General features: G+C 35.6%; 1 protein-coding gene across 1 annotated transcript; it reads left to right on the top strand.

Annotated features, from left to right (window-relative positions):
• Positions 1–347: 347 nt before the first annotated feature.
• On the top strand, positions 348–27,928 carry LOC114362241 (uncharacterized). The gene is made up of 3 exons (XM_028317542.1): positions 348–420; positions 11,756–12,575; positions 27,906–27,928. Exons 2-3 carry the CDS (start codon positions 11,858–11,860, stop codon positions 27,926–27,928), a joined length of 741 nt encoding a protein of 246 aa, XP_028173343.1. The 5' UTR covers positions 348–420; positions 11,756–11,857.

Raw genomic sequence — 27,928 nt, 5'->3', positions numbered from 1 at the left:
GTCCTTTATCACGTTAAAAAAGGGCATTCGTAACATTAGGTACCTTAGTCACAGATTAATGATCGATTCACATGACGTTGCATGTTTTGACTATCATAAAAATTCTCAGAATTAGCGAGTATAAGCTGATGTGCTAAAAAGTAATTGAACAATTTATCGTTTTCTAATTGATAAGACACTGCCATAAAAATTATCAGCTTTGAATTTGTATTGATATGCGTTATGTATGCGATTTACACCAAATAGGACAAATAGGTATAGGTATGGTGGGCACCGTTATCGTATAATCACGTGTAAATTATAAAGAATAAATTATTAAATGACTTTTTTATCGCGGATTGTCCGAGATAATGGTATTCAATCGGTGATATTGTTGTAAATTGGCGATGTATTTTGGACGTATTGCTTCTTGTAACTGAGGTAAGAAATATAAATAATTAAATTACCTAAAACTATGATGGAGGTTTTGTAATACAAATTAATACAAAATTTAGAGTTAATTTAAGTTTAATATAAAGCTTCAATAATGTCCTAAAAAGAATAACGACGATTTGAATCAATCAAGCCAATCTTTTATTATTTTCTACTTTGAATTTAGCTGTATTGAATATTGCTTCGCACGGTTGCAATGGAATTTCCCGGCTTTTCTCTTCTATATTAAGCACGTTTTATACCTATATACCTTCCTCTTGAGTCAAAATCCGTTGTGTAGTTCTAAAGATCTAAGCATACATGGGAACAGACAGCGGAAAGAGACTTTATTTTATACTGTGTCATAAGTATTATCACAATAGCTAATTTTTTTATTAAAAATAAATTAGTATTTCTGTAATGTGACAACTACCGCGCCCTTGATGTGTCATGTTGTTTTTATCTTTTTCGACCACTTGGAACTGTTAAACTTTATGGTTTAATTGATTACTTCTGGGTTCGTCCCCGATAAGATAAAGCACTTTTGGTTTGTCGATTACAATGTTTAGTTACCTTATTTCATCATACTTAATTGGTTCATATTATCAGGTTGGCGATTTAGATTCTTGGCTCTACAAAGTCTCTTTACATTGATAATTGTATACGTCCATTACTTTTATAGGTTCTTATACAAAAACTGAAGGATGAGTACAGTTATTAGAACAATAACGAGCTGAATCTAGATTATAGAGAACATGGCTATAGAAGTTACGAAAAACAAAGAGAGAACTGAAATAAATGTTTCAGGTCAGCATGCTTAAACATCTAATATCGTTATCAAATAAACTGAGAGAAAATATCTCGTCCCGCCGCGACAAAGTCACGCCGTCCGTCCCAGCGAGGGGGTGGAGAAGGCAACAACTCATAAAATTAAGCGATTTGGATGTGAGTTAGTCTAACTGTGAGGATCGCCGCGTTAACAGCCCGCTAGCCGTCTTCCTCGCACACTAATGCTGTCGCGTACTCGCACCCACACTCGCTAGGCCGCCCGACACAACGTCACATCGTTTGCTTCCATTATTCGCGCCACAATACGTTGACACTTCTACGGAGTGGCTTTAATTGACTCGATTGTTCTAAATTCAAATTTTCAAATACGACTTCGATATTCAAACTGTGTTTTTTTTTCGGTTGAGTGGTTCAGTGATGTTTATGAAATCTGACCAACGGATATTGGACTAGTTTTGGTGAGTTTTAATGGTAATTAATCTGGATGTTGTTAATTAGTAATTAAGATGGGCGGTTTTATGTGATTACATAAAGAACGCATTCGTGGGTAACGTTGATTTGATTATTATCTATCAGCGCTCGGGAGCTTTTGATTGATTGTGTAATTCGGATTGGAAATGAGAGCGCTTTGAAACTTTTTGCTGAAAAGTTTATCAGTTTTAAAAACTAGACCGATTAATCAAAATAATGCATTTTAGTTTTAATAATTAAAAACAGTGATTTGTAGTTTTTTTTAAAAACATGAATTTGTACATCAAAATATTTTGGTAGAGCTTTTTACCGACACGGAAAATTTTGTGTTTTATGTAGGCAGTGATCTCTGGAACCACTTAAGTTATTTGAAAAAGATTTACACCATTCGAAAGATTCGTTATTCCAGATGGATAAAGGATAATATCTAAATAGAAATGATCATAGGCGGGACTTAGTTTCTATTATGTATCGTGATTATTTTGTTTGTTTTGAGGAAATTGCAGTTCATCGGGAGTGTTTTACTATTGTTTTCTTTTGTTTTTCATGTTTTTTCGCCTTTCCCCAAGTTATTTATAAAGTTTACGTGATAGTTTGAAGCATTTCGATGATTAATTAACGATATCCTTTATCACACTTAATAGTGCGTAAGTTGGAGTGATAGAGATCTTAATAATGGCCATTTGTTATCAAATTGTTATCTAATCGCTATCAAAGTATAAGTAATTGGTGCGATGTTGCAAATTGATACATTATAGTAATTGTTTGTAGGCAGGAAAATTCTGCGTCATAATATGACTTGACTGAAAAGTATAATTACAATTACTTACCTATTTATCTTAATGTTACGTATATTTGATATTTCTGATATATTAATATTCTTTAAAGCATTGAATATTATGCGATTTCGGAGATCATTTCAAGCAGTCATTTATTCAAATGAAAACATAACTTTTGTTTCATTACATCAACAAAACATATCAATATTTGGCTATTCTGCGACAACTCTTAAGCTTTGATAAAGTTATTTTCTTTTTGACTCTATTCACTGATAAGTTTTCAAGCAAGCAGTATGTACCTGCTAGTTCTTTTGACTAAATAAACAAAAAACAGGTGAGCGTCGTCATTTAAAAACATTAATAATTTCAATACGTCTCTACATAGTAAGATCAGTTACCGACATCTAAGGTTTGACTGCAGATTCTTTGATTTTTTTTATTTAATCTCAAATATTGATTCAAAAATAAAAATTATAATTATTTGAACTTTCTGTGTTTTAACACAAACTTACGAATAAGAAGAAGATATAAAGAAAGTCAGGAAAACAATTGCACAACATCTCCCAAACAATTAGCCAGTTGTTTTTATTATTATTTATCAAGATTATTGATAAATAAACAACAAGAACGTGCCTAATCGAGCAGCTTGTTATCGGAACTATCAATTATATCGCAAATTATCCAATTACGGGTTACACAACGTGTAAAGAAATGCACGCAGAGGGTTAAACTCAACCCCAACAGTGAAAGGGTTGGATAGGGTTGAGACTTCAAACATGACATCGGAAAAGTAAGGTTGCCAGTTGAAAATAAGAGGTAAACTTTTTGTATAAAATGAGCTTTTAAAGTGAACTTTAGCATGCAAAATCTGAATCAGAAATTCAGTTGAAGATTAATGTGATGATTTTCCGGAAAAATCAAAGAACCCGCTGGAAAATTTTCCCTAGGTATATTATGATTATGTAGTAAGAAGACCTCACGACCTTCTGTAACATTGGATACGCGATAATTGATATCGGTTAGTTAACGTTTAGTAATTAATAGTCCATACACGCGTGGAAGACGTAGCGTGGGCAGGCCTCCTACTAGGTGGACCGACGATCTCGTAAAGGTCGCGGGAAGAGCCTGGATGCGGGCAGCGCAGGACCGTGCATTGTGGAAAGCCTTGGAGGAGGCCTTTGTCCAGCAGTGGACGTCATTTGGCTGAAACGAACGAACGAACGAACACGCGTGGGTGGATGTGCTCAGTGATTTGATTAAACTTAAGCTTATTATACCTAGTTCATAGCTTCAATGGATTTCATGGTCTACTGGTTAGAGAATAGGGTCTTAGTTCTATTAGCTAGATTATAAAAGATTAGGTAGGTATCATTAATTACAGGGTAGTTCTGAAGCCTAGGTCCTTAATAAATATTCCTTACTTTAGAGGGGTAATTTAACTGAAATTTACAATATTATAACCAGTATTGTAAACCTATCTAAATATATATAACTCAAAAGTGACTGACTGACTGACTGACATAATGATCTATCACGCACAGCCCAAACCACTGTACGGATCGGAATAAAATTTGGCATGCATGTAGATGTTATGACGTAGGCATCCGCTAAGAAAAGATTTTACGAAACTCCACCCCTAAGGGGTAAAACGGGATCAACCCGCACGAAGTCGCAGGCGGCCCTAGCGGCCGCTTTTCAATAAAATCTGTCCCGTATTTTTGTAGTATGGAGTAACAAACTATCCAGCCTCAAACACTTTTTATCTACAACGAGGAAGTTCTTGACCTGCATCTCACCTGATGGAAAGTGATGATCAGTCCGAAGATGGAAGCGATTTGCACTTTTTATAAGCTTTTAAAAAGAGCTTTCATAGTTTCCATATACAGGGTGTTAGGTAAATGTCTATATGAGCCGACACTAGCCCATGTTAACATGGTCATATAAATGGTATGGTGAAGTCAGAAAATTGATATCTTCATTTTAATTATTTTAAATTTCATACAAATCGGATTTTATAAAATTTATTTTGTATGAAAATTAAAAAAAAAATATATAGATATCAAATTTCTGACTTCACCATATCATTTATATGCCCACGTTAACATGGGCTAGTGTCGGCTCATATATCCATTTACCAAACACCCTGTATCCTTATTCACAAGCGATACTTGCTTAAGTGAAGCAGCAAATCGAACGCACAGCGTTGAATAGAGCTCTGTGATTGGTTCGTGTGTCACCCTGTGCGTCCACACGCACTGTGAGACCTCATAGTAATGTTTGTGAATAGGGGCGTAAGAGATTTTTCACCTACAAGGAAATCGCTTAAATAATTCTTTAGCGACTAAAATAATTATCAAAAAAATTATATAACTACGATAGAGCGTGGTAATTTCCCGGTTTTTCTGCACAAAAATTAAGTTTCTGTTATCTAGGTTGAAAAATAATTATATTTGACTGATCGATTTTTAATTAGTTATTAAGCCCCGTGAATTCGTCAATGCCATTGTTATACAGATTGTGGATTTTGATTGAATGAATAGGTAATAATATGTAAATATTAGCGACGGTTGACTGATGGTCTGGTGGCTCATAGTACAACGGGTTCGAAACCCGCTGGGTGCAATTTTTAGTATGCTTTTATTTTTGTCTTATTTGCATAGATAGTTCAGCATAAAGCTCAATACTGAACCATTTTTTGAATGATTGACTTCCCATGTTTCAACCAATCACAGCATATTTCTACATTAAGTCTAAGTAACAACATCTTACTTTAACCGTAACTATAACAATAACCACTAGTGTTTTCTAGTCATAGTAATATGGTGCAATTTAGTTAAACATAGCCTTAGTAAATTCACAGGTTTGAATATAATGTAAAATTCATACTTGAGTTTCATAATACAGAATAATACTTTTCACAAAAACATCAGATAAACACCATGGGTATTAATATAGTTGTAATGGGTGTTATTTTGCAACAAAAATAAGCTGACGCACTCTAAAATGTATCAAATAAACGTTACATTTATTCATTTAATTTTAAACCTGCAACTGACCATACTCTAATAATACACAGCAAAATGTATTTTTCTGCTTTGTGTGTACATTTTGTGTATCCAATTAGGCATTGTGAGCTTTCAAAAGCTTTGTGGAGAGCTTAATCCGCCATCGTATTTCTGTAATTTTAAATAACAACACCATTTTCATTTAGTCCATTGTTTATTATCGTGTGTACATCGATTATTAGGCACACATTAAGCACTAGTTTATTTTAGCTGTGTGATTTGAGATTTATTATTATCGGAAAAGGATTAAGTTATTTTTGTTACATACAAAACAAAATGCTAGCAAAAAAATATCACATCATGGATATTGTGTTTCTAATTTTCACTTGCAATGAAACTTTTTGCAAATGGTCACGATTTTTTAAATTTTTTAATCATTCGAAATTCATTTTTTGAAAAGTTAGTTTTTTTCAAGGACGACGTAAAGTAATAATATCAGCCAGTATTAAGTTTTAAAAAATAATTGTATTTTTTATGAATTTCTTTTTCGAACGAACCTAAAAATCTTTAGATACTGGAATCATTACTCACATGTATTTTTTTTATTATGTGCTACCATACCTAGTTTAGGGGTGTTTTGTTTATAGCATTTGGGTTTTCAATAATTATTACTAAATGTTGGTTAGAAATAAAATAATTATAATTGGACAAAATACAAAAGAAAATACATGTTCAAATTGGTATTTAAAACCAAGCAAGATTTCTCGAATTCAATGATAAATTGATTAGCTATCACAATCATAATGTTATTGTTTTAAGTAATTCATATAATTCTAATTGATTGCCGTTTGTACCGCGATATATCGGATAACCGATAATGGTGCTTGTGAAAGCAATATTAGATAGGTTATGTAATCGATTCTCGCAATCGGATGTCTGTGTATCGATACACGCTTATTGGGCGGCGAGATGGCTAATGAAATGACTAAGTGGCAGATTGTTTTGCTCAATTTAATCTGAAGACAATACAATAAAAAGATTAGGTATTATTTGTGTTGGTTTACTTATGAGCAACAATACTTTCTTTACAAATCTTAAAGATATCTCGATGAATTCGAATAATTTACAAATAAATAAATCAAAAGAGTTGTTTGCCTGGACCAAAGCAAAGGAAACTGCTATCACGGGCTATCTTATCTCTCACAGAACATTCTACGATGTATCCAGTAGGAAATCGTATACGATCGACTCATCCTGGAAGTAGAAAATTAAACGAATTATCGTTACAGCCAATTTAGGTCCACAGATTATGACATTAATCGGCAACGATGTGTGTGCACCGCTCACAAAGCTGCGGAAGTCACTACGTGTGTGGCCCTGCGATATTAATCGAATACATATCGATACAAACTCGATCAATCGACAATACGCCTTCTCACTACGGAATAGAGACGTTCGGATTTCAAAATTTGAATTTTGGAGCGAAAAAGTTTAGTTGGCATTAAAATTATTTTATTAAAAGTGGCCAGTATCAAAGATGTGGCGGCTGGACATGTGAAGTTTTTTAAAGATGGCGTTAACGATCACATTTCCCTAATTAAAATGTTCTGATCTTTTGATTCAGATAATTTTTAAACGTTTAATAGCTCGCGTTGACAGAGATAAGTTTTGGACTGAAGGCAGTCTTTGTACATGAAACGTTAGTGTGATGTTTTTTTTAGTAAAAATTAATGAAATGTGTTATTTCAAAAGCAATTTTCAGGAACGTCCTGTTTTGATGAATAATACCAAACATAAATTGGTTTGGAAGAGTAAGGCCCAGAACAGACGGTGTAACGCAACTGCAACGAAACTGCAACTTTCTAATGATTCTTATGAATGAAACTGAAACTGAAAGTTTCAAACTGGTCGCGTCTTGTGTGGTCTCGCAACGGACGCTATGGCAGAAACTTACATGCAACTCAAAAGTAACTAGCAGTTGCAGTTTCGTTGCAGTTGCGTTTCACCCTCTGTTCTGGGCCAAAGACATGTGGAATTAAGTTTGCCTTTATTTTGTCCAATAAATATCTCAGTTCTCTCTACTTAAGAACTTAGGGAACATTCCAGAATCGAAAATTAAGCTTACAGTTAATGAGAAATGGGAATAAGTACTTCGCATCCCCTTTTCGTCGGATCAGCCTTATTCGCCCCTGCTTCTTTGATACGGGGGTTACTTGGTACATCCCTCCAGAGGTTCAATAATGACTGTAGAGTTGTTAAAATAATATCATTTTGTTTCTGGGTTTGACTCTTACGTCACGTTTTGAGACTTAACCCTTAATGGGATATAACTAGGTGAAAATTCATTGCATTTTGAATTTACCAATGTGGTAGAGTCAAAATGCAAGACTAAAAACCTAAAGTATTGATAATTGAGTTCAAAATAACGTGAGAACTTCATCAGTATTTGTGTTAAAGGTACCTACTATAAAACCAAGGAATGATCAGTGTTTTTCTCTCTGCGTGACTCTTATTGAGAAAAAAAATGGATCAGATTTTGCTTAAAGCACTTTATAAGAAAGTTGACATGATTTTAATTTAGTGGTTCGAATCCATAATAGGTTTTTCCATTATTAATTTAAAGTAAAAATTCCGTTTAGTTTGTAGCTTGGCAGGCAGGTAATAATGATTATTGTAAAAAAATATATTTATTAGGTTCACTATTCGGGGCTTCCACCACGCGTCTTCTTCTGACATACGTCAGATTATATAGGTACGTCATTACTGAAAAACCCGTATAAAAACCTCGTGGAAATTCCTCATATAAAGTCATTGTCAAAATACCCAGATAAATACATGTAATAAACAAATAACAACAAGTACATAATTAAATGTTGCTTCAATAAAGATATTGGCAATTTAATACTTGATTACATATCAATCTACGATTAAACTGATCAGCACTATAATGTATGATGTTCGTTGATATTTATTTATCTTTGAACTATCTGCGCCCGCGACTTCGTACGCGTGAAAATAGTTTGAATAATATTTCCCGTTTTTGCAACATATTCTTTACTGCTCCACCTCTATTGGCTGTAGGGCGATGTTATATAGCCTAAAGTCATTCTCAATAAATGGGCTATCCAACACAAAAATAATTTTTCAAATCGGACCAGTAGTTCCTGAGTTTAGCGCGATTAAACAAACAAACAAACAAACTCTTTAGCTTTATAGCATTATTTTATTATATTTGGAAAATGCTTACGATTGTTAAGCAATTGACGTCAATCATGTCCCATTTAAAAATGACTCATTAATAACGATTGTAAACCTTATTGATCAGAGATTAAGGTTGAATAAAGCAGTGTAATTCGACATAGTATAATCATAACATAACATTCACTATCTTACATGGGAATTCCAAGTCAGCGTTTTTGGTCTTGTGGCAACAATTTCTTTGTTACGTAATTGGTATCAAAAATAGTTTAAATTATTTAAATTATTTAAAATAAATAAGCAACAAGACTTAAAAAGTTATATAGGTTTTAATGTAGAAAAAAGTGAAAATACAAGGTTTAGTTTTAGGTGATTTATGCCCGTTTTCACCATCAATCCCTAATTTTTAAGTGACCCCTATGGTAAAAAATAACAGGGGCCACTTATTAGGGATTGATGGTGAAAACGGACATTACTGGCCTTGAAATTATTTTTTGTCATTTTATTCCTTTCTCTAGGAGCTCTATCTACCACCTCGTAACTATTACATTTAGTTTTTACTTAACATGAACATTGTTTATGTTAATTGAACATGTTTCCATTTTTTCAGTGTCAGAGATATTTAAAAGTTATAAGTTTTCCTATAAACTAACCCCCTTACTAATAAAAAGTTACACAGTTGTTGATCACTGTTTTAAAATGACATTTCCATACTAAACGTCACTTTAAAACACTGATCACCGAGCGTGTAAGTTTTATTAGTAAGGGGGTAAGTCATTAAGTAAGTTCATGACCAATACCTAAACTATAGCAGGTGATAACATCTAATAACTGCGGGTTCTTTGCAATCATCATCATCATCATCATCATCATCATTTCAGCCATAGGACGTCCACTGCTGAACATGTGCGTCTCCCAATGATTTCCATATTGCCCGGTCTTTTCTGTAATAATAACCGAATTTTCCGAGCTATCCATCTCTCTTACATAAAAAGCAATGCTGAAAAACGCTACAGCAACAGATAGGCCCTACATTGGACCGCAAAGACAAAGGGGCGGATACAAAATGTTCAATATCTTTAAAAGCACTACAAATACAAGCTTTTTATTTTTAATAAATGTAAAATGAAAAAGCGTAGATTTTCCAGTACTGTTTTGTTTCATAAAGTTTGGTCAGGTACCCACTTTCGAGGACATCGAAGATTTTCTAACCGACCCTTTTACTTGCACTCCAGTGTAATACGGCTTCTGAGTTCATAGGAAAGAGTTTTGTGAGTAGAGAAAAAATCTTTAGTTAGCCCAAACAATAAAACAAGAAATTCATTCAATTAACCAATACTTTTAACTGCCATAACAAAGTTACTACAATTAGGCTTCAATGACTGACCAAACTGTATTTACAGACATACATTTTGTTATTACGTGTTCTCCCGAACCGCGGATTTGTTTCAATTTATGCAACCTAGGGTTGCCTCTTTCAGCTTTATGTAAAAAAAGTATTTTCTCGTAGCAAGTGTGATAGAAAAAGCAATAATCTGACAGATTAAACTTAGCTTATACTAACCGACTTAATTTGATTTAACTTAATTGTTGTATTTAATTAGGTATTACCAAGTTGGTAATCATTCCGTAGCTCATTGGTAAGAGCGACTACTCTATGCGATATAGCAGATAGCAAATTGTTGTAGATATACCTAAGCCCTATTTATTTTAGAAGAAAATAAATGAAAATAATAATTCCGTTATTTATTCTGCATAATTTATCTTTCTGATTCACCGCTTTCATATTTTATGCGTTTTTTATGTAAGTAAACTCGAATTTAATGAGTAAAACCTCCAAAAATTGAAGTTCTTTTACATCGTTAAAGTAATAGAAGTCCGTTCTCCCAAAATAAATGTATTTTTTTTGACAACCCTAAGCACCCCAATAAAAATCAATCAGCGTACGAGAGGTATGACGGTTGCCGAGGGGAGAGGGGGAGAGGGATGTGTGCTATAGATACGGCACGGACGAGGGACTGATGACTGCTCACAAAGATATCTACAATACCATTCTATAACTCTAATAATATCTACACTATTATTACTCGTAAAGCAAAAAGTTTTGTTTGTTTGTATTGAAATCCGAACCTACTAAAAATAAAAAAAAATCGATCACCATCAGAATCCTACATTATGGTGGTATGCTGTTCGCCGGGTCAGCAAGTTATCTATGCTTTTGGCTAAAATATACAAACAAAAACAGCCAGCCAGAGGATATTCTAAAAAAAAGTTAAAATGTTTTATTTCATAAATAAACTTTGTTTACAGTAGATACATTTTGGTAACATTCCTAAAGTAATAGTTTCTTTTACTGCTTTTAGTACTTTTAGTTTTTAAGTTTAATTAATATGTTACCTTTGTTTTACTGGTATTAAGTTATCTATGTTTATTTTACAGTAAATTAAACTAATAGTAATAAAAAGAAAATTTTATTGTAACTCACTGTAAATAACTTTTGGCAACCCTACGGATGTTTGGTCAATTACTTAAAACTTCTCAGCTCCAAGATACACCAGATGTCTATTATAGGCTTAATTGATTTGTACTGTAGCTTGACCCCTTAACTACATAGTATGACTAACGGTCTTAGTACGCGGTAGCGACTTCGTACGCGTGGATCCCGTTGTACCCCCTTATTGGTAGAGTTTCGTAAAATTCTTTCTGAGCGGATGCCTACGTCATAACATCTACCTGCATGCCAAATTTCAGCCCGATCCATCCAGTGGTTTAGGCTGTGCATTGAGAGATCATTATGTCAGTCAGTCAGTCAGTCACCTTAGAGTTATACATATTTAGAAAATTTCGATATAAATGAGAGGTCTTGTTTAGTTGTAAACTAACGTAATCTTAAGTTACTGACTGGGCTATAGTAATATTTCCCCAAAGGTATTCTATTCTAATGCGATAGAGATACATTACAACAATGTATAATATTCTAGCCTTACGAACCCTTAAAATAGTATTAAAAAGTATCAATAAAATCTTAAAAGCTCACCCAAAGCGGCCATTAAGTTAACTAGGAAGCTCGAACGCACTCACACTCAATAACCTCTGTTGCAGGAAACGGCGACATCAAAGGCTTCAAACGACCAATCCCCGGCCGCCACTAAACTGTAATCCAATCATAAAAACAAACATGTCACACTATTTCCGGAAGATCCAATGGTAATACACATGAGCTCGCCACAAGAAAACAACACAGACATGCAAACGGTTCTATCCAGTTTTGTAGCGCCGAATTTGATAGAACAAGCTGACAGCAGACTCGATAATGGCTTCCAGAATAATTATTTAGACTGTCAGTACACAGATGTGGATAAAAGTCCAGAAGAAAGAATTAATGTGGACGAAGAGGATAGGGAAGAGGAATTGGTTATAACGGATGATGTTGATGAAACGAAGTTAGAAGAATCTCAAGAGGTAGCTACAAAAGATGAGCGTAACGACAAAAAAGAAGAAGCGAAAAGTGATAGTGAGTCAAAAACACAGCAGGATATTTTTGAGCCGTCATGGCACCCTCACGTATACGGAAAACCACCTAAAAAGCCTACTCCTCATACTATAGAACATATCTTAGGCTTAACGAAGCCTGATGCCAAAAAGAGTGTAAGTCAGTTAATAAACGTGAAGAGAAATTTCGATGGGAAGAAGCCGTTTTGCTTCGAAAAGAGTATCCAGGTTCAGACTGATGATAGGAAGTTGAGTTTGAGTGTGCATAAGAACAAATTGCAGGAACAGTTGTTACAACGGAGTGTGAGGACCAGTGAGAGTGAAGTGGATAAAGTGTTTTCGTTCAGGGATGACCAGCCCTTGAACCTTTCGGTGCCCAAGTCTAAGGACTCGGGGTGGAGCTCCACTGATGAGGAGAAGCTTTGTAAAGGTGAGTTTTTTAAATTATATGATTTGCAGATAATATAATAATATACCTACCTAAGGGAAGAGCCTGGATGCGGGTAGCGGAGGACCGTTAATTGTGGAAAACCTTGAGGGAGGCCTTTGTCCAGCAGAGGATGTCATTTGGATGAAACGACGAACGACAGCGACGAATATAGGTACTACGCCCGTATTCACAAACATTACTATGAGGTATCACAGTGCGCGTGGACGCACAAGGTGACACACGATTCAATCACATAGCTCTATTTAACGCTGTGCGTTCGATTTGCTGTTTCATTTAAGCAAGCATCATTAACAAATACATAACATGTTGCAAATGTCATAGGCTAAGTTGCACCACCTTATTTTAACCGTAACAATAGCAATAAGGTGCTTTTTGTATGGAGTTTGACAGATTTTTGACGTTTGTCAAAGTTAAAGTAAAATGTAACTCAGCAGTATGCAGTATATCACAAAATGTGCATAATGTGCTACTTGTACAAGCGATGTTTATTTTCGGATTAGTTTAAAATGATTTCACATAACGATTCAATTGAACTCACTTAAGATAAAGGATCAACCACTTAACTACTGAAAAAACTTAATCCAATGTTAAGTCATTGCTATTATCGGTATCTGGGTCAAAAATTAATTTAATATTTTTTTTTTAATTTATTTAACAACTTAGAGACAGTTACATTGAGACAATTACAATTAGAATTTAAAAACCACTAGGGTTTGATGTAAAGCTAACGAGTTTGCAGTGGGTACATTCACAATAGGCTAGTTGCCTAAAAAAATTTTTTTAGTCCGTAATGTTTAATATCAAAAAATATTGGACACATATATTTTTATTTGTCAATCTAACAAATAATTACAGAGTTATGGTGCGTTGAAGTTGCGCACGACGTCACAACGTGCGGCATTTTTAAGCAAGCGTTGACGTCACGGGCCTCTTCTTATGAACTTTGGGGCGCTTTATCTCTTTAAATTTTCATTAGTTTAAAAAGTGAAAAATACGTGTAGAGTATTTTTTGATAAGTTAACTGACGGACTAATTAAAACTCTTGCTTTTGGACCCAGGCAACATCCCCATTTCACATACAATTACATAATACAGCATAAAAATATTTAATATTGTTACATTAGCTTTAGGAAATAGTCCTTCAGCTTAATTCAATTATTACTTGTTGTTTCGGCAAAAGAAGTAAGAATTTTGAGTTACACTACCCCTTTTTTTCACCTGACTACTCTTTAACTAAGGCTGAGTTGCACCATCTAACTTTAACCGTACTATGACGATAACCGGTGCTTTTTGTATGGAGTTTGACAGATTTTTGACGTTTGTTAAAGTTAAAGTCAGATGGTGCAACCCAGCCTAAGTGTACGATAATATTCTCTCTTAGGCGATAATGTCTGTCTCGTACCTCTTTCTTCTTCCGCAACATGTTTTTTTTTAACTTAAAGTAGAGTTTAATGTCTCGAGCGAACAAGCGAGGCATCCAATTTTCGCTACTCATAAACAATGGAGATGGGCCGTAATATTGATTACGACATAACCTCATCGACGCGGGCGTAAAGGTTCAGTTACACTACGAGCTAATATCAAAATAACACAAATCAAATTAAATTAATCCATTTATGTATTTGTCAAACATAGGTGGCAGAATTCAGATGGGATATAATAATGAGTAGATATTTCTCAGATTTGCCTATGAATGGCTAAAAAACTGAACTTTGGAGAAGACGAATGTTGTTTTAAAAGGGAACTGTGGTAAAGTGAAGTTATTCAAAAAATCCATGTCAGTAATGGTTCTGAGCTTTTTTCAATGAGTACTTGCATGATGATAATACTGCAAGAATATAAAATTAAAATGACATTTCGATGTTGCATTCATAAATCGAGTGGAGACGTAAAACGCCACCGCATAATCTTTAATCACTAACGCGAACGTTCTGACATTTCCCCGTTCGTTCTGAATTCTCAAAACTTTCGCCTGTAGTGTGAACGCGCCCTTACCCAAACTCGTGTAAATAAACTCCGACACTCTAAAGAGGGTAATTGTGGGTTGTTAACCGACCAAGTTGTAAATCACAGTCAATTAGTCGGGCAGAGAGAGCACAAAGTGCTCCCGATTTGGGTGGGGTAATAACAAATTTATACGTCGATAAAGACAGGCATTGTCTTCAATCATTCGGACGTTCTGTTTTGAAGATTCGCAACGACTGTCTTTGAAATATAAAATATTGGTGTGGTTACTCAAATGTTGTAATACATGAAATACTGAAAGTGTAACTGAAATACTGAAATATCTATTCAGAATACAAGTTTCTAATGCAAAAATATAGAGACTTTTGGCAGTAGAACTTGCGGAAATTGTTGACTCTATTACTTTACCTAATTGATACAACTCTCTCTTTCTCTTTGTTTTCCAATTTTCATATCATTCATGTGGTGTCTCGATGAAAAGACACATTAATTAAAAACACCTGATTAAATTTTTATGCTCGAAACCATTTGGCATTTTTATAAGTGAAGTCTACAAATTGAAACCAACCCTACCATGCTCAGATATAAACCAAAGTTAGTTACTTATTAAAATTCCATCATCTCCAAATAACTACGTCGTCCACTGCGCGCGTTTGTCAATCGCCGAGCGATTTCGCGGCATTCCGAAAACTGCCAATAAAACTTTGCATAGGTACTATTCTAATCTTGCATTGCTCTCGCATTTTAATCGAGCAAACCCAACACCTTTAAATGACCATTGCAAATCTAACAAACGGACAATTTTGAGCTCTATTTCGTATTAAATAAGGTTAGGAAGTTTAAACTGTAGTGTCACCAATAACTTTGCAAGATATAATTCGAACGTGGAACGTCCATGCAATAAGCTATTGGCCGAGGCAGCTGCTCCGTCGATCTAGGGTTGCCAATTTATTTTTAGAATTAAATTTATAAGGATTAATTCTAATACTAACGTCGGTACGTTGCGTCAATTGAAAATGGAACGCGTATATTAACGGCTGATGAATGACCATGATGATTTAGGGCTGCGCTAAGCTGAAACGGATTTAAGTGGCAGGTAGACGGTTATTAATTGATAGGAAGCAATTAAACTAACCATCAACATATTTGAGTCTAGCTTTTAGTTCGTTTATTTATAATTGAAGCGGTTTAAACGATATGGTTTGGAATGTAAACATTGTTTGATTTGATTTATTAATAAACGCATTTATAGAACGGTTAGGTTCAGATGAGGCTGTTTATGAATAATGTTAATTACTACGTCAACGGATAATGGCAGACCGGTTATTAACTTAGAAGAAAGCTTTTAGGGATTTGCTAAGGGCTTTTTACTCTTTTCCACTATTTATAATTTCCCAATAAAGTAAAATTATTTGGAAAACAATTTTCCAAAGTTATTATTGCTGTGTTGAATGGGAGTACAAAGCGTTCATTAAATGACTATTTTAGGTTCAGAGAATTTGAGCGTTGAAAATTTCAAAACATAGCTGATTTGCTTACTTTTTAATTTGTCTAAATAATACCTTTAGTAGCATTTTTTTCTTACATGTATATTACCGTAACAACCCTTTCTCCTATCTTATAATAGTCACCCCTGCCTCTTGCGTCACCCAAACCAACCCACGACGCACAATTAGTATGTCCAGTCGATATTTCTTGCAGTTTATAGGCGATAACTAACCGACAGACGGGGAAATATAAAGTAGTTATTGCGTTTTGAGTCACGTGTCCAATGTCACATCATTACTGAACTCAATTTACGCTGTCAGCAACTAATTTTAAGACAATTTTATGATATTTAATTAATATAACACTATAATTGGGTGAGTATGTTGATTTAAGTATTTTCTGTATCCTTAAAGGGTTGTCACAAGGCTCCATTGTTTGATTTATTTGATTTCATTTATTTTCAAAACTTCGGAAAAGTCTATGACTTTGATGTAAGTTGTTGCGCATTTTTGGGAAAATTGTCGCTAAAATTGACCTCTTTTAGCTAATGTATTAGAGTCAAGGAGATTTAAAACTTCTATGAACAAAGTTCTTGTGTCACTGTGTATGTAACAAAACGCCTCCGAAACGGCTTGACCGATTCTTATTAAAATTACCTGTATTTAGTAGGTTTGAGAATATGACGTAAACTATTTTCATACGTTTTCTGGGTCAACTAGTAATCTTAAACTTAATCTTGTTAGTTACCCAACTGGATCTTCTAATTCTTGACAGCCAGCAAAAACCCTAAGAACAATTTCTTATTACTGAAATAAGTACTGTCTTTGTTTTTGCCAACCCTAAAGACTCCAGTCCGTCGGCAGTCCTAAATGCTTAGTCGCGATCGGCTAACATGTTGCGATTGGTCTGTGCCTACAATGTATTCGATTTATTCGACTACTAGTATATCGATACTCTGGATATTCACACTTCCTATTGCATTAGTTAAATAATTTAGTCGCAGATCGGAGCCAATTCTAGATATTAGTGAAACACTATAGTGTGCAAATTGTGTTACATTAAATTGGTAATTTGGTTTGAAATTGTTATTGATAACATCAAAGCTAAAACGTTTGGAAATACAATTTGACTATTTTTAGAGTTTCATAAAGTAATCAGATTAATCTGTTGGTGGCTTTTATTCTGTTGGTACTTTAAAAATAAAAAATGATAAAGTGAAACTTAAGAATGATAAAATTTCATGCTTAACATCAGATTATGGAAAGAAGTTGACGATGATTGGTGAACAGATTTTCGACGATTTGAGGTTTCAACTCATACTCGTGATTTTTACAGATTATTGATAGGTAATTAAAATAACTTATTACTTGCGTAATGAACATCGACAATGAAAATGAAACAATAAGATCCAATCAAAGTATTGTAATGATATTTTGTCTCTCACTTGCTATAAACTCGGCCAGTTTTAACCGGTATAGAGACAAGAGGGGTCTGATATCATTGCTTAATGAAACCTTTTAATTAAACAATCCTTTCTTTGATATTGTGGTTTAATTAATCATCATCATCATCTCAGCCATAGGACGTCTACTGCTGAACATAGGCCTCCATAATGCTTTCCATGCTGCCTGGTTGGTAGCGGCCTGCGTCCAGCGCCTTCCTGCTACCTTTATGATGTCGTCGATCCACCTTGTGGGTGAACGTCCCACGCTGCGTTTTCCGGTACGCGGCCTCCACTCCAGAACCTTGCTGCCCCATCGGCCGTCAGTTCTGCGTACTATGTGCCCTGCCCATTGCCACTTAAGCTTGCTAATCCGTCGGGCTATGTCAGTGACTTTAGTTCGTTTATGGATCTCTCTATTTCTGATTGGATCTCGTAAAGTAACACTGAGCATAGCCCTCAACAATGATATTAAGCAATGATATTTTATCCATATTTCAAGCAACTGGCAACCCTAGTAGTCAGTTGCAGTCGCGTCGTCGTGTCACTCGATGGCTTAACTGCGCAATGTAATTTGTTCCCGGCCCTTGTTTAGTCTGGATCTAGATTCACAGTCTGACACCTATCGTTTTGTCTTTGGATATATGATATTTCTATTAAAGATCGGCTGGGAGTGTTAAAGCTTGGACTACATGCACTCGGGAAGCATTGGTTGGTTATAGAAATAACGGGGGAGAAAGTATAGGATAGTAACTAGTTACAGAACTTTAAACTTTAGTCACAATAATACCTATATTAATTGTATTTTCTTCTATTCGTTTGGGATAACAAACATCAATTATTGTAAATAAATATAGTAGTAGTAGTAATAGTAACTAGAAAGTTAAGGGAAAAGAGAAAAAAAACTACAGCTGAACATACATGCTTTATTCTCTTGGTTAGTTCGGTAGCGTCCTTCTAGTTCAATTAAATCTTAGCACGATCTTGAATCTTTTTTGTGCTAGATGAAAAAAAAGGTGCAAAAAACAGTTTGCATAGTGCAGTATCGTAGATCTACAGATTCTCGACTCGAAGATGATAGCTGTACCTCTAGTAGGAAAAACTTTCGAGTTCGTTTCGTTGCGTATTCAAAGTGTCATCGAAAAATTTTGTATGAAAAATTAAACAGCGCCCCCTATATTATAGCCGCCCTAGGGGGCGCTGTTTAATTTTTCATACAAAATTTTTCGATGACACTGAATACGCAACGAAACGAACTCGAAAGTTTTTCGTACTAGTGGTACTGATATGTGTTTCTTTAAGCAGTTTTTCTTCTATGATTTTCAGCCAGTTACCCTAACTAAAGGTTACGCTATTTTAATACCATATCGTATCATAAGATACGTTACTCCGTCTCCATGTCACAACAAGACGATACTAGTGCAAGAATAACTTAATACCCCAATAAATAAGTGTTTAATCCTCGGCCATCGCTATAACTTTATGCGATTGTCAATCCGTACCGCAGTTAGCTGCCTACAAATACAAAACAAACTGATTGGGCTATTAGCCTTTATCTAGATCAGCCATGTTTAATGGGTCTGGGCTATTAGTACCGACTGTACAGTAATTTAATACAGTAAAATGTAATGGATTCCTACCCGCCATTGTCTTCTACAGTCAGCGCCATTCGTGAAAATTTACCAAAAATTTGACAACATTTGCGAACTTTTTGGCTACTTTTGGTGTCACGAACTATTATATAACGCTGACTGTACCTAAAAAAAAAAAACAAAAACTTATTTCGGAATCATAAATTACAAAATGAAAATAATAACCTAGGGCTTTTTTATTTATTTTTTCTTTTGAGAGTACGTAAAAAAAATGTGGATTTTATGTTAGGAAAACGATTTTATAAGAAGTATAATATAGGGGACTAGCGGCCGCCCGCGACTTCGTACGTGTGGATCCCGTTCATCTATCTTACGCGGTTTAGATTTTTTCATACAAATGTTTTTTCCCGCTAACTCGTTCTCGTGGGAATTTTGCAATATCCTGTTGTAACTAAGCTTTAAGTTTACTAAGGTACCTGCATGCCAAATTTCAAGCGTCTAACTTAAGCGGTTTAGATTTTTCATATAAAAGGATTTTCCCGCTAATTCCCGTTCCCTTGGGAATTTCGGGAATTCCTTTCTTAGTGCACCTCTACGGTACCTAAGCTACGTCCCTTCCAAATTTCAAGTGCCTACGTTTAGCCGTTTAGGCTGTGCGTTGATATGTCAGTCAGTCAGTCAGTTTCTCCTTTTATATTTAGAAAAAAGATAGACTAGCGGCCGCCCGCGTACGCGTGGACCCCGTTTTACCCCCTTATGGGTTGAATTTCGGAAAAACCCGTCTTAGTGAGCACCTACGTTCTAAAATGAACCTCCATGCAAAATTTGAGACTCCTAGCACTTGTAGTTTCTGAGATTTCGTGATGAGTGAGTGAGTCAGTCAGTGACCTTTCGCTTTTATATATGTTACGGGTAATGTGATAAATTGAAAATTATTAATAATAACCGGTTATTATGAATAATTCCCGACAGTCGCGGTGAAAGTGATAAATTAATCACATTTAACGGTGATTATTTAATAATTCAACCTTAGTACTAACAAATTTCATAAAAGAGAACAACATCTTGTGTACATGTTCGTGTACAGCCAAACTTTTGAACGTTTTGATATCATATATTAATATAATTTGGCATAATGAGTTTGGAATGTTTCTTGCATAATATTACTTTTCCATGATGCCTATAACATAATGTTTTGATTTAAAGTGAAAAATAGGTAAAGGTGGCCCAAGGGCCGCCTATTTAGTTTTATACACACATAAATGACCTCATATTAATCACATTTACCAAATCATGCGGTAATTATTCATAATTTTCACATTTATCACTTTGACCGTAACATATACATGGATAAGCAAATAAATAAATATGAAAAGCTCTGTACTATTCTCGCTTTTGCCATTTCGGTTGCCTGCCGTTTCATAGTACCTACTTTCAAGTTTTCAACACTTCATGGTGACACATTAATTAAACCACTTTTTACCTATTAACGAGTTATTAAATCACAATTACAGTTTATAGAAAGTGGTGCCGAAACGTTCCGACAGGTTCCGTTCACTTTAATGAATCAGACAGGGGCCTACTCCGAATAATCAATTCGGTCTCAGCTCTCTCTCAGCTTCATCTGTCTCTTTCACTCATATGATCAACATGGTGTGTGAGAGAGAGAAGGATACAGATGTATATGTCGAGATCATTCACCAGAGTAGATCCTTTCATTAATTAATTACGACATAATATGATACGCTCCTTCATTTAGGACTTCATCAAACATGACGCAGAATATTGGCTGTTACTCCTTTGATTTTAAGCTTAAATTCGCTTGGCTTCTCTGGAATAAGCTCCGAAATCGGTAGATTTGAGCAAACATGAATATAAGATTAATTTATTGGTATTTAATTGGATATTATTAATCGTATCGAATTTACATAACGTGATCGAGTATGAGACTTGACGTGTGGTTTGCACGCTATTGACACCTTGTATTTGTTAAAAGATTTGCAAGATCTGTTGAAAAAATATTATAAGGCATTGAAAGTTTTCTCGTAGTAGTTTTGTTCAAGTTACAAATGGCACAAATTGAAGTCACTCTCTGGGACTAATCAGTTTATTTATAACAATGCAGGTTACAATCATTTCGACTGTTGGAGAAGAGATCTTGTCATTGGAAGAGATATCATTTTGAGTTTTGAGTGACAGACACGTATTAAAACTTTTACGGGCATAAAAAGTGCTTCATTATTTTTGGACCTTAATAAAGTTCAAAATATGGTGTTGTATAAAGGGCTAAGTTCAGTCCGATTAAGCAGCAATAAAGTCATAAAGCATAAGGGCATTTCTACTGTACCGTGTATTTTTTCTCAATTCGGTGCTAAAATTTATATTTAGTTTTTTAAGTAGTTTCAATACAAAAAAATAAATGTTACTCCATTCTGAATGTAAAAATAGCATTGTCACTAAATATTGTCAAGTGGTTTATGAGAAATGTTAAGCATCGAATTGAGAGAGCACCGAATTGAGAAAATGAATCACGGAATTGAGAAATGAATCTCCAAATATAAAAATCGCTCCGCAAACTTAGAATAATTATTATATTAATTATAGAAATACCTAATGTATTTCAATAATTAATATAATAAATACTTAAAACGTTTTGATATCTGATTGCTGGTCTATTAGTTAGATGGTTCATTTTAGGTTTATGTGTCTGAAATACCAATGGAATAAAACAAATCTAATCAATATGTTTAATTTTTTAATAAGGAACTATAATAAATTCTTAATTTTTATATATTATTTTAATTTTATTTAAATAAAACAAATAAATACATAACACAGGGTCTCTTTGTTTATTTATTCTTAACCTTAAACATAAAACAAATATTGAAAAACCCAAGAGCTAGATTGACCTGACACTATACCGAAGATATTATATCGGACGTCAGTTTGTACACGATTAAAATGGCTCAAATAGCTGAAATACAACAAAGCACCAGGTGTTACGGCATTATAGCTGAGCTTCGCCGGTACTAAAGGCTCTACAGAAGCAGTTCAATGCCGTCATTCTCGAAGAAAAAACGCCTCCGGCATGGCACAGAAGTGTAGTGATAGCATTATTATAGACTCATCTCACTTATGAGGCGTGTTTACAAGCTGATTTCGAGAGTCCTTACGAATCATCTCGCTCGCAGACTCGATGACTTACAGTCTTCCTAACAAGCTTGTTTCCGAAAAGGCTTTAGTATTATGGTACACACACAGGTACGCTACGGCAGATTATACAGAAGATCAAGGAGTCGCGATATCGGGGATGATATCGGAGTCATGGCCTCCGTAGAGCCTTTCAACAAGTGGGTCTCAAAATGAACATAGACAAGACAAAAATCATGTCAAATGTCCGTGTTGCACCCACTCCTCTGAAGGTTGGAGACTACACTCGAAGTTGTTGACAATTGTGTATACCTGGAACAAGAGTCCAGATAGTTAGGTCCAACTTTGAGAAAGAGGTCTATCGCTGAATTCAACTCAGCAAAGCATCGATCGGGAAGCTTCGCTATTACGTCTGAAATACCGCAGCGTCTTAAGACAAAAGTCTTTTCTACCAGTGTGTGTTGCCAGTGATGGTGTATGGATGTGAAACTTGGTCGCTTACTATGAGCCTAATAAGAATCATAAATGTGAATATCGGCAAGAGAACCAAAGTGACCGGCATAGCCCGTAAAATTGCATAAGTCAAGTAGCAGTGGGCGGGGCACATAGCTCGTACAGATAATGTCTGTTGGGACCGAAAAGTTGTCGAGTGGAAACCACGGACCAGTGAGCAGGTCCCCACAAGGTAGACCGACGATCTGGTGAAGGTCGAGGGAAGAACCTGGAAGAATTATTTTAATAAGATAGCAATAGCAGTGTATTTTTTTAAATGAAACCTCAAAAAATTGGNCTTTCGGATTTTTTCAAGGCAAGATGTAAAACCTGGCGGTCTTTTAAATATGCTCTCCATCAAGTCAAGAGTCCTATAAATACGTGTGATTTTTTTCAAGTCCGTACTTGAATTTTAAAGGTACTTTTTTCGCCCCAGTAGGTCGATCGGTCGTCCCCGTAGAAATGCCCATAAAGACTGGGTCGTGCTCACCTAAGTCTTCAAATGACTGGTGTTAATGTAAGGAATATTTTGGAGATCCAATTAGCTTTATTTAGTGTTAACATAGAGATAGATCCCAGCTTATTTAGCTGTACTGTAAATATACATACAAACACCGTCTGGAAATGTCTGTAAATGGGAATTTATTTCCCAGCATTCTGAACGTCATAACTCCCATTGCAAATTGTAGATAGAACCGATTACATTTCAAACGTCTGCCTCAGTCGGCGCTGTGGCGAGATCGAAATATCGCATCAACTATCTTATTGATATTCCGATTTGTCGGATTGTTAACGTATTCGAATACACGCGAAGGGTGAGCTGAAGTGGTTGTAATTGAAATGATATAAAATTTAACAATTTAGAGATAGTTGTCTTTTTGTAGCAGTCTTTTTGCAATTTACTCTAGCTGGTATAGTAGCTCTGACTCACATACTTTCGTATTTTATAGGTGTGTTGTGTAGTGTATGGTACTAGGGCTTCAATATTGTATCATTTTATATGCACAATTGCACATTGGAATTAAGCTGTTTCACCATCCCGAATGACTCAACTTTTAGGCATAACTTTGAAAATTTATGGAAAAGTCATATAGTTAAATAGAATTCATACTTCACGTGCCTCATCCCTCGGCCCCCTCAGTAACAAGAGCGAAATAGCAGCACTGTATCATCGATATTCTGGGGGTATTTCTAGATGACAGCACTTCAGGTTATGCATGACTATCTGCCGACAAAATGTCTGTACGTACTCTNCTCCTTTTTTGAAGTCGGTTGAAAATACATGGAGTTTGACAGATTTTCGACGTTTGTCAAAGTTAAAGTAAGATGCTGCAACCCAGCCTTAAGTTCTAGCGCTTAAAAGCGCTGTGCCTCAGTGCCTGAGGTATGATAGCGGCACGGGAGGGGTGACATATTTTGATTGGCATAATAATATTATGACGTAACAGACTATACAAATCTGAAGTCTCATTGACGTTGGACGTCTCAAAAACATCAGGCACTGACTGAGATAAGCGCTATTAATAGATTAATTTGTGTTACAGAAAAGATAACAAAAAATCTATTGCTTTATTTTTATTTCACTACACAGTTATGATCGCAGAAACATTATTTTATAGATAATTCATAATTATTTTTATAGCTTATCGGGGTAACATGCAAAATCTTTCGCATTCTTGGTAGGTCTTGAAGTTGTTGTTGTTGCCCCCACAGCCGCCATAGACAAACTCCTGGCATCCGTGCTCTCTGGTGTACGCGTATCTGTAATAAAAAAAAATATTGAGTGGGGTTTGCTTACAGATATCTATTTATAGATGACCCACGCTGAACTGTCCCGCCAAACTCAATGACAGGGGGGCGCTACCATCGTTCAACTATATGCTTTCCAACATGGCAAAAATCTGAACCAGTAATCCGGTATTGACGGTGGCGCCCCACTGTCAATGTCATCGACAGGACAGTCCAGTATTTTGGAACTATATCCATATCTGTGGGTTTGTATTCTGTGGTGGAGCGGGAACTTCACTCTCTTTAATCTATGGAGACTTCTTGGCGTGAAGCGTCAAAATTTCTTGGCGGGAAAGTGAAGCATTATTTTTTGTATTTATTTATTTTTTATCTGATTGACTGACTCACTCATCACGAGTGCTAATAGTCTCAAATTTTGCATGGGGGTTCCTTTTAGAACGTAAGTTGCTCACTAAGACGGGATTTTGCAAAATTCAACTCCTGAGGGGTAAAACAGGAGCTGTTAGTAAATATTAAGCAACGCAGCGTGGGACGTCCACCCACAAGGTGGACCGACGACCTGATAAAGGTAGCAGGAAGGCGCTGGATGCAGGCCGCTACCAACCGTGCGATGTGGAAGTCATTGGGGGAGGCCTGTGTTTAGCAGTCAAGTGGATGTCCTATGGTTGAAATGATGATGATGATGATGATGATGGAGCAATATTGGATTATTCCATTTTAGTGTTCGTTAACGAGTGTAGGCAAGGGTCATTCCATAAAAATCTGTATATTTTGGACGTCATTTTGTCCGTAACTTTTTTAAGATGCTTTTGAATACTTTATTAGTGTAAATTATTGTTTATTAATTAATTATGTTATGTCTAAAAGGGCCAGTCACTTTATGCTTTATTTTAGGAGAAATTATAATTTTCAATTTTTTCATACTACATTACTCCTATATGACTTCTAATAAAGTATAAAACTTTTAACCTTAAGAGCGTTGTAGCAAAAAGTTGGCGTTCGAATTTTAGATTTTTATTGCTTGACGTCGCGTAGTGAGTGCGCAAACTGCATTTATCTGTACAATTTCAACGCTGCNCACATATTTGATGTACTTAAATTTGACTATTCTTACCGTTAGATAATTCCTGGCAATAAGTGGTGACTGAGTTTGTTCCGGCGTTTCTTCTCAGCACTTGCCATATGTTTGTCTCGAAGCGCTGGTAGGGCCCAAAAGATAAGGAGACATGTAAAGTGCCCCATAAGGGCTACCTTTTCTTTTTTCATTATTTTCTATTGACGTTCATAAGTGCCACTTGTGGTCTAAACTGAATAAATATTTTTGATTTCTGAGGCTAGGCTCATTGCAAAATCGCCACTATCTTAATTTATCATTAAGTGACTCTACATTGCCGAACGGATTAGCAAGCTGAAGTGGCAATGGACAGGGCACTTAGTACGCAGAACTGACGGCCGATGGGGCAGCAGGGTTCTGGAGTGGAGGCCGCGTACCGGAAAACGCAGCGTGAGACGTCCACCCACAAGGTGGACCGACGACATCATAAAGGTAGCAGGAAAGCGCTGGTCGCAGGCCGCTACCAATCGATCAACATGGAAAGCATTGGGGGAGGCCTATGTTCAGCAGTGCACGTCCTATGGCTGAGATAATGATGATGATGACTCTACATTGAGTATTTCCTTTCTAATCTTATCTTTTTAAAGTCCATCTATCAAGCAATGACCCAAAAACAACTAAATAAATCCAACCGAACCTAAACATCCTAGAAACATTTACTACAATACATTAAAAGGGTCGTAAAAAACCGCAAAACGCTTTAAAACTCCCACCGCGTATAAAAGTAGAGTGAATTGTGATAGCAAAATAAACAGACGAATAATGTATATCTACTTTGGCATGTATTATGGGATGAACGAGGAAGGACACCTGGATCACAATAGAATGAGAATTCAGTGAGGAACAAAAATAATATAGAGCTTTAGTTTTAATTAGCAATCATTAACAAAATTAGACACAATAAAAAGTTTTGTATCTTGCATCAATGACAAGAAGGTGTATATTTTTTTACATACCTGCAATTTATAGAGATTTTCTAAAAAAAAAAGAAATGTGAGAAAAGTCAAACCGAAAAAAATATAAAAAAGTTTAAAGGCCACTAGGTAGTTTTGTTAAAAAATACAAAATTGACGATAACTTCCTAAACTATGAAAAATCGCGGAATGGGGGCGATTCGGGTAGCCCAGAGGGCCTAGTATGAGTTTACACTAGTAGTGAGCGCGTCAAAAAATCACATTAAATATATGACGGATTGTACAGCGCCCCTAGCGGGAAACGTTCAAAAACTAAAATTTTCATACATTAAACTCACACTCAGCCCACTGGTGATGCTCTACCTCTGGGCTTCGGCTTGACAATACTTTTTGGGACACCTGTATAATACCTAATGTCATCCATCCATCAACCATTACCTTGAATAAGACAGAACACCGTGAGCCTACTTCATACATCTCCGCCTATACATATTATTCCGGGATTGGTCCGGAACGGATACGCCGTGTTTATATGTGGCTTACAGAGGTGTTGGGATTATGTGTCGCTTTCGTTTGAAAGAATAACAGGTAGAAGGATCTGTAAAGTTGTTATGGGTGATTAGACACCTGTCTTTAGCAAAACATCCGTTGATAATCTTAAAACTGTACCACGTTCTGTAAGAATTACGAGTATTAGAGATGATTTTGGCAGTTTGGTTGAGGATTTCGAGTAGAACACGCGTCCAAATTTGGCCTGATTATCACTTGTTATCAAGTGAGATACAGACCAAGAGCATCCTAGTTGTGCATTATAGGCTTTCATCGAAAAAGCCCCAATCGAAGCTTTAGAATTTTACATTAAGAGCGTTGTAGCAAAAAGTTGGCGTTCGAATTTTAGATTTTTATTGCTTGACGTCGCGTAGTGAGTGCGCAAACTGCATTTATCTGTACAATTTCAACGATCGTTTANCTAGGTGTCAATAATTAGGGTGATTTACTAACTAACCAGTCGCATACGAACAACAGCAGTGAGATTCAAACAAGTTTGATCCATGATGCCGCACGACTATTGTGTGAGCCCACCCGTAACCCAAGCTTATTTAGCTTAACACAAGGGGCTGGACGGGACTATTAGTAATTTGTGCAATACAAAGTGCTTATAATCTTTTAAAAAATCTTTTTATTGCTGTATTTAAGAGCGTTGTAGCAAAAAGTTGGCGTTCGAATTTTAGATTTTTATTGCTTGACGTCGCGTAGTGAGTGCGCAAACTGCATTTATCTGTACAATTTCAACGCTGCGTCGACTAAACGATCTTAATCCGTAGTTGTATCGTACCTAAGACAGTACATCATACATAATAATAAAGAAATAATGTATAATTTACCTATTTGATTTTTTCTCAGATCAGNAACGCTGCGTCGACTAA

Source organism: Ostrinia furnacalis, unplaced genomic scaffold (genome assembly GCF_004193835.3).
Source record: "Ostrinia furnacalis isolate ACB-3 unplaced genomic scaffold, ASM419383v2 OfSCF6303, whole genome shotgun sequence".
Taxonomy (NCBI): domain Eukaryota; kingdom Metazoa; phylum Arthropoda; class Insecta; order Lepidoptera; family Crambidae; genus Ostrinia; species Ostrinia furnacalis.
This window is presented reverse-complemented; position numbering and strand designations above follow the sequence as displayed.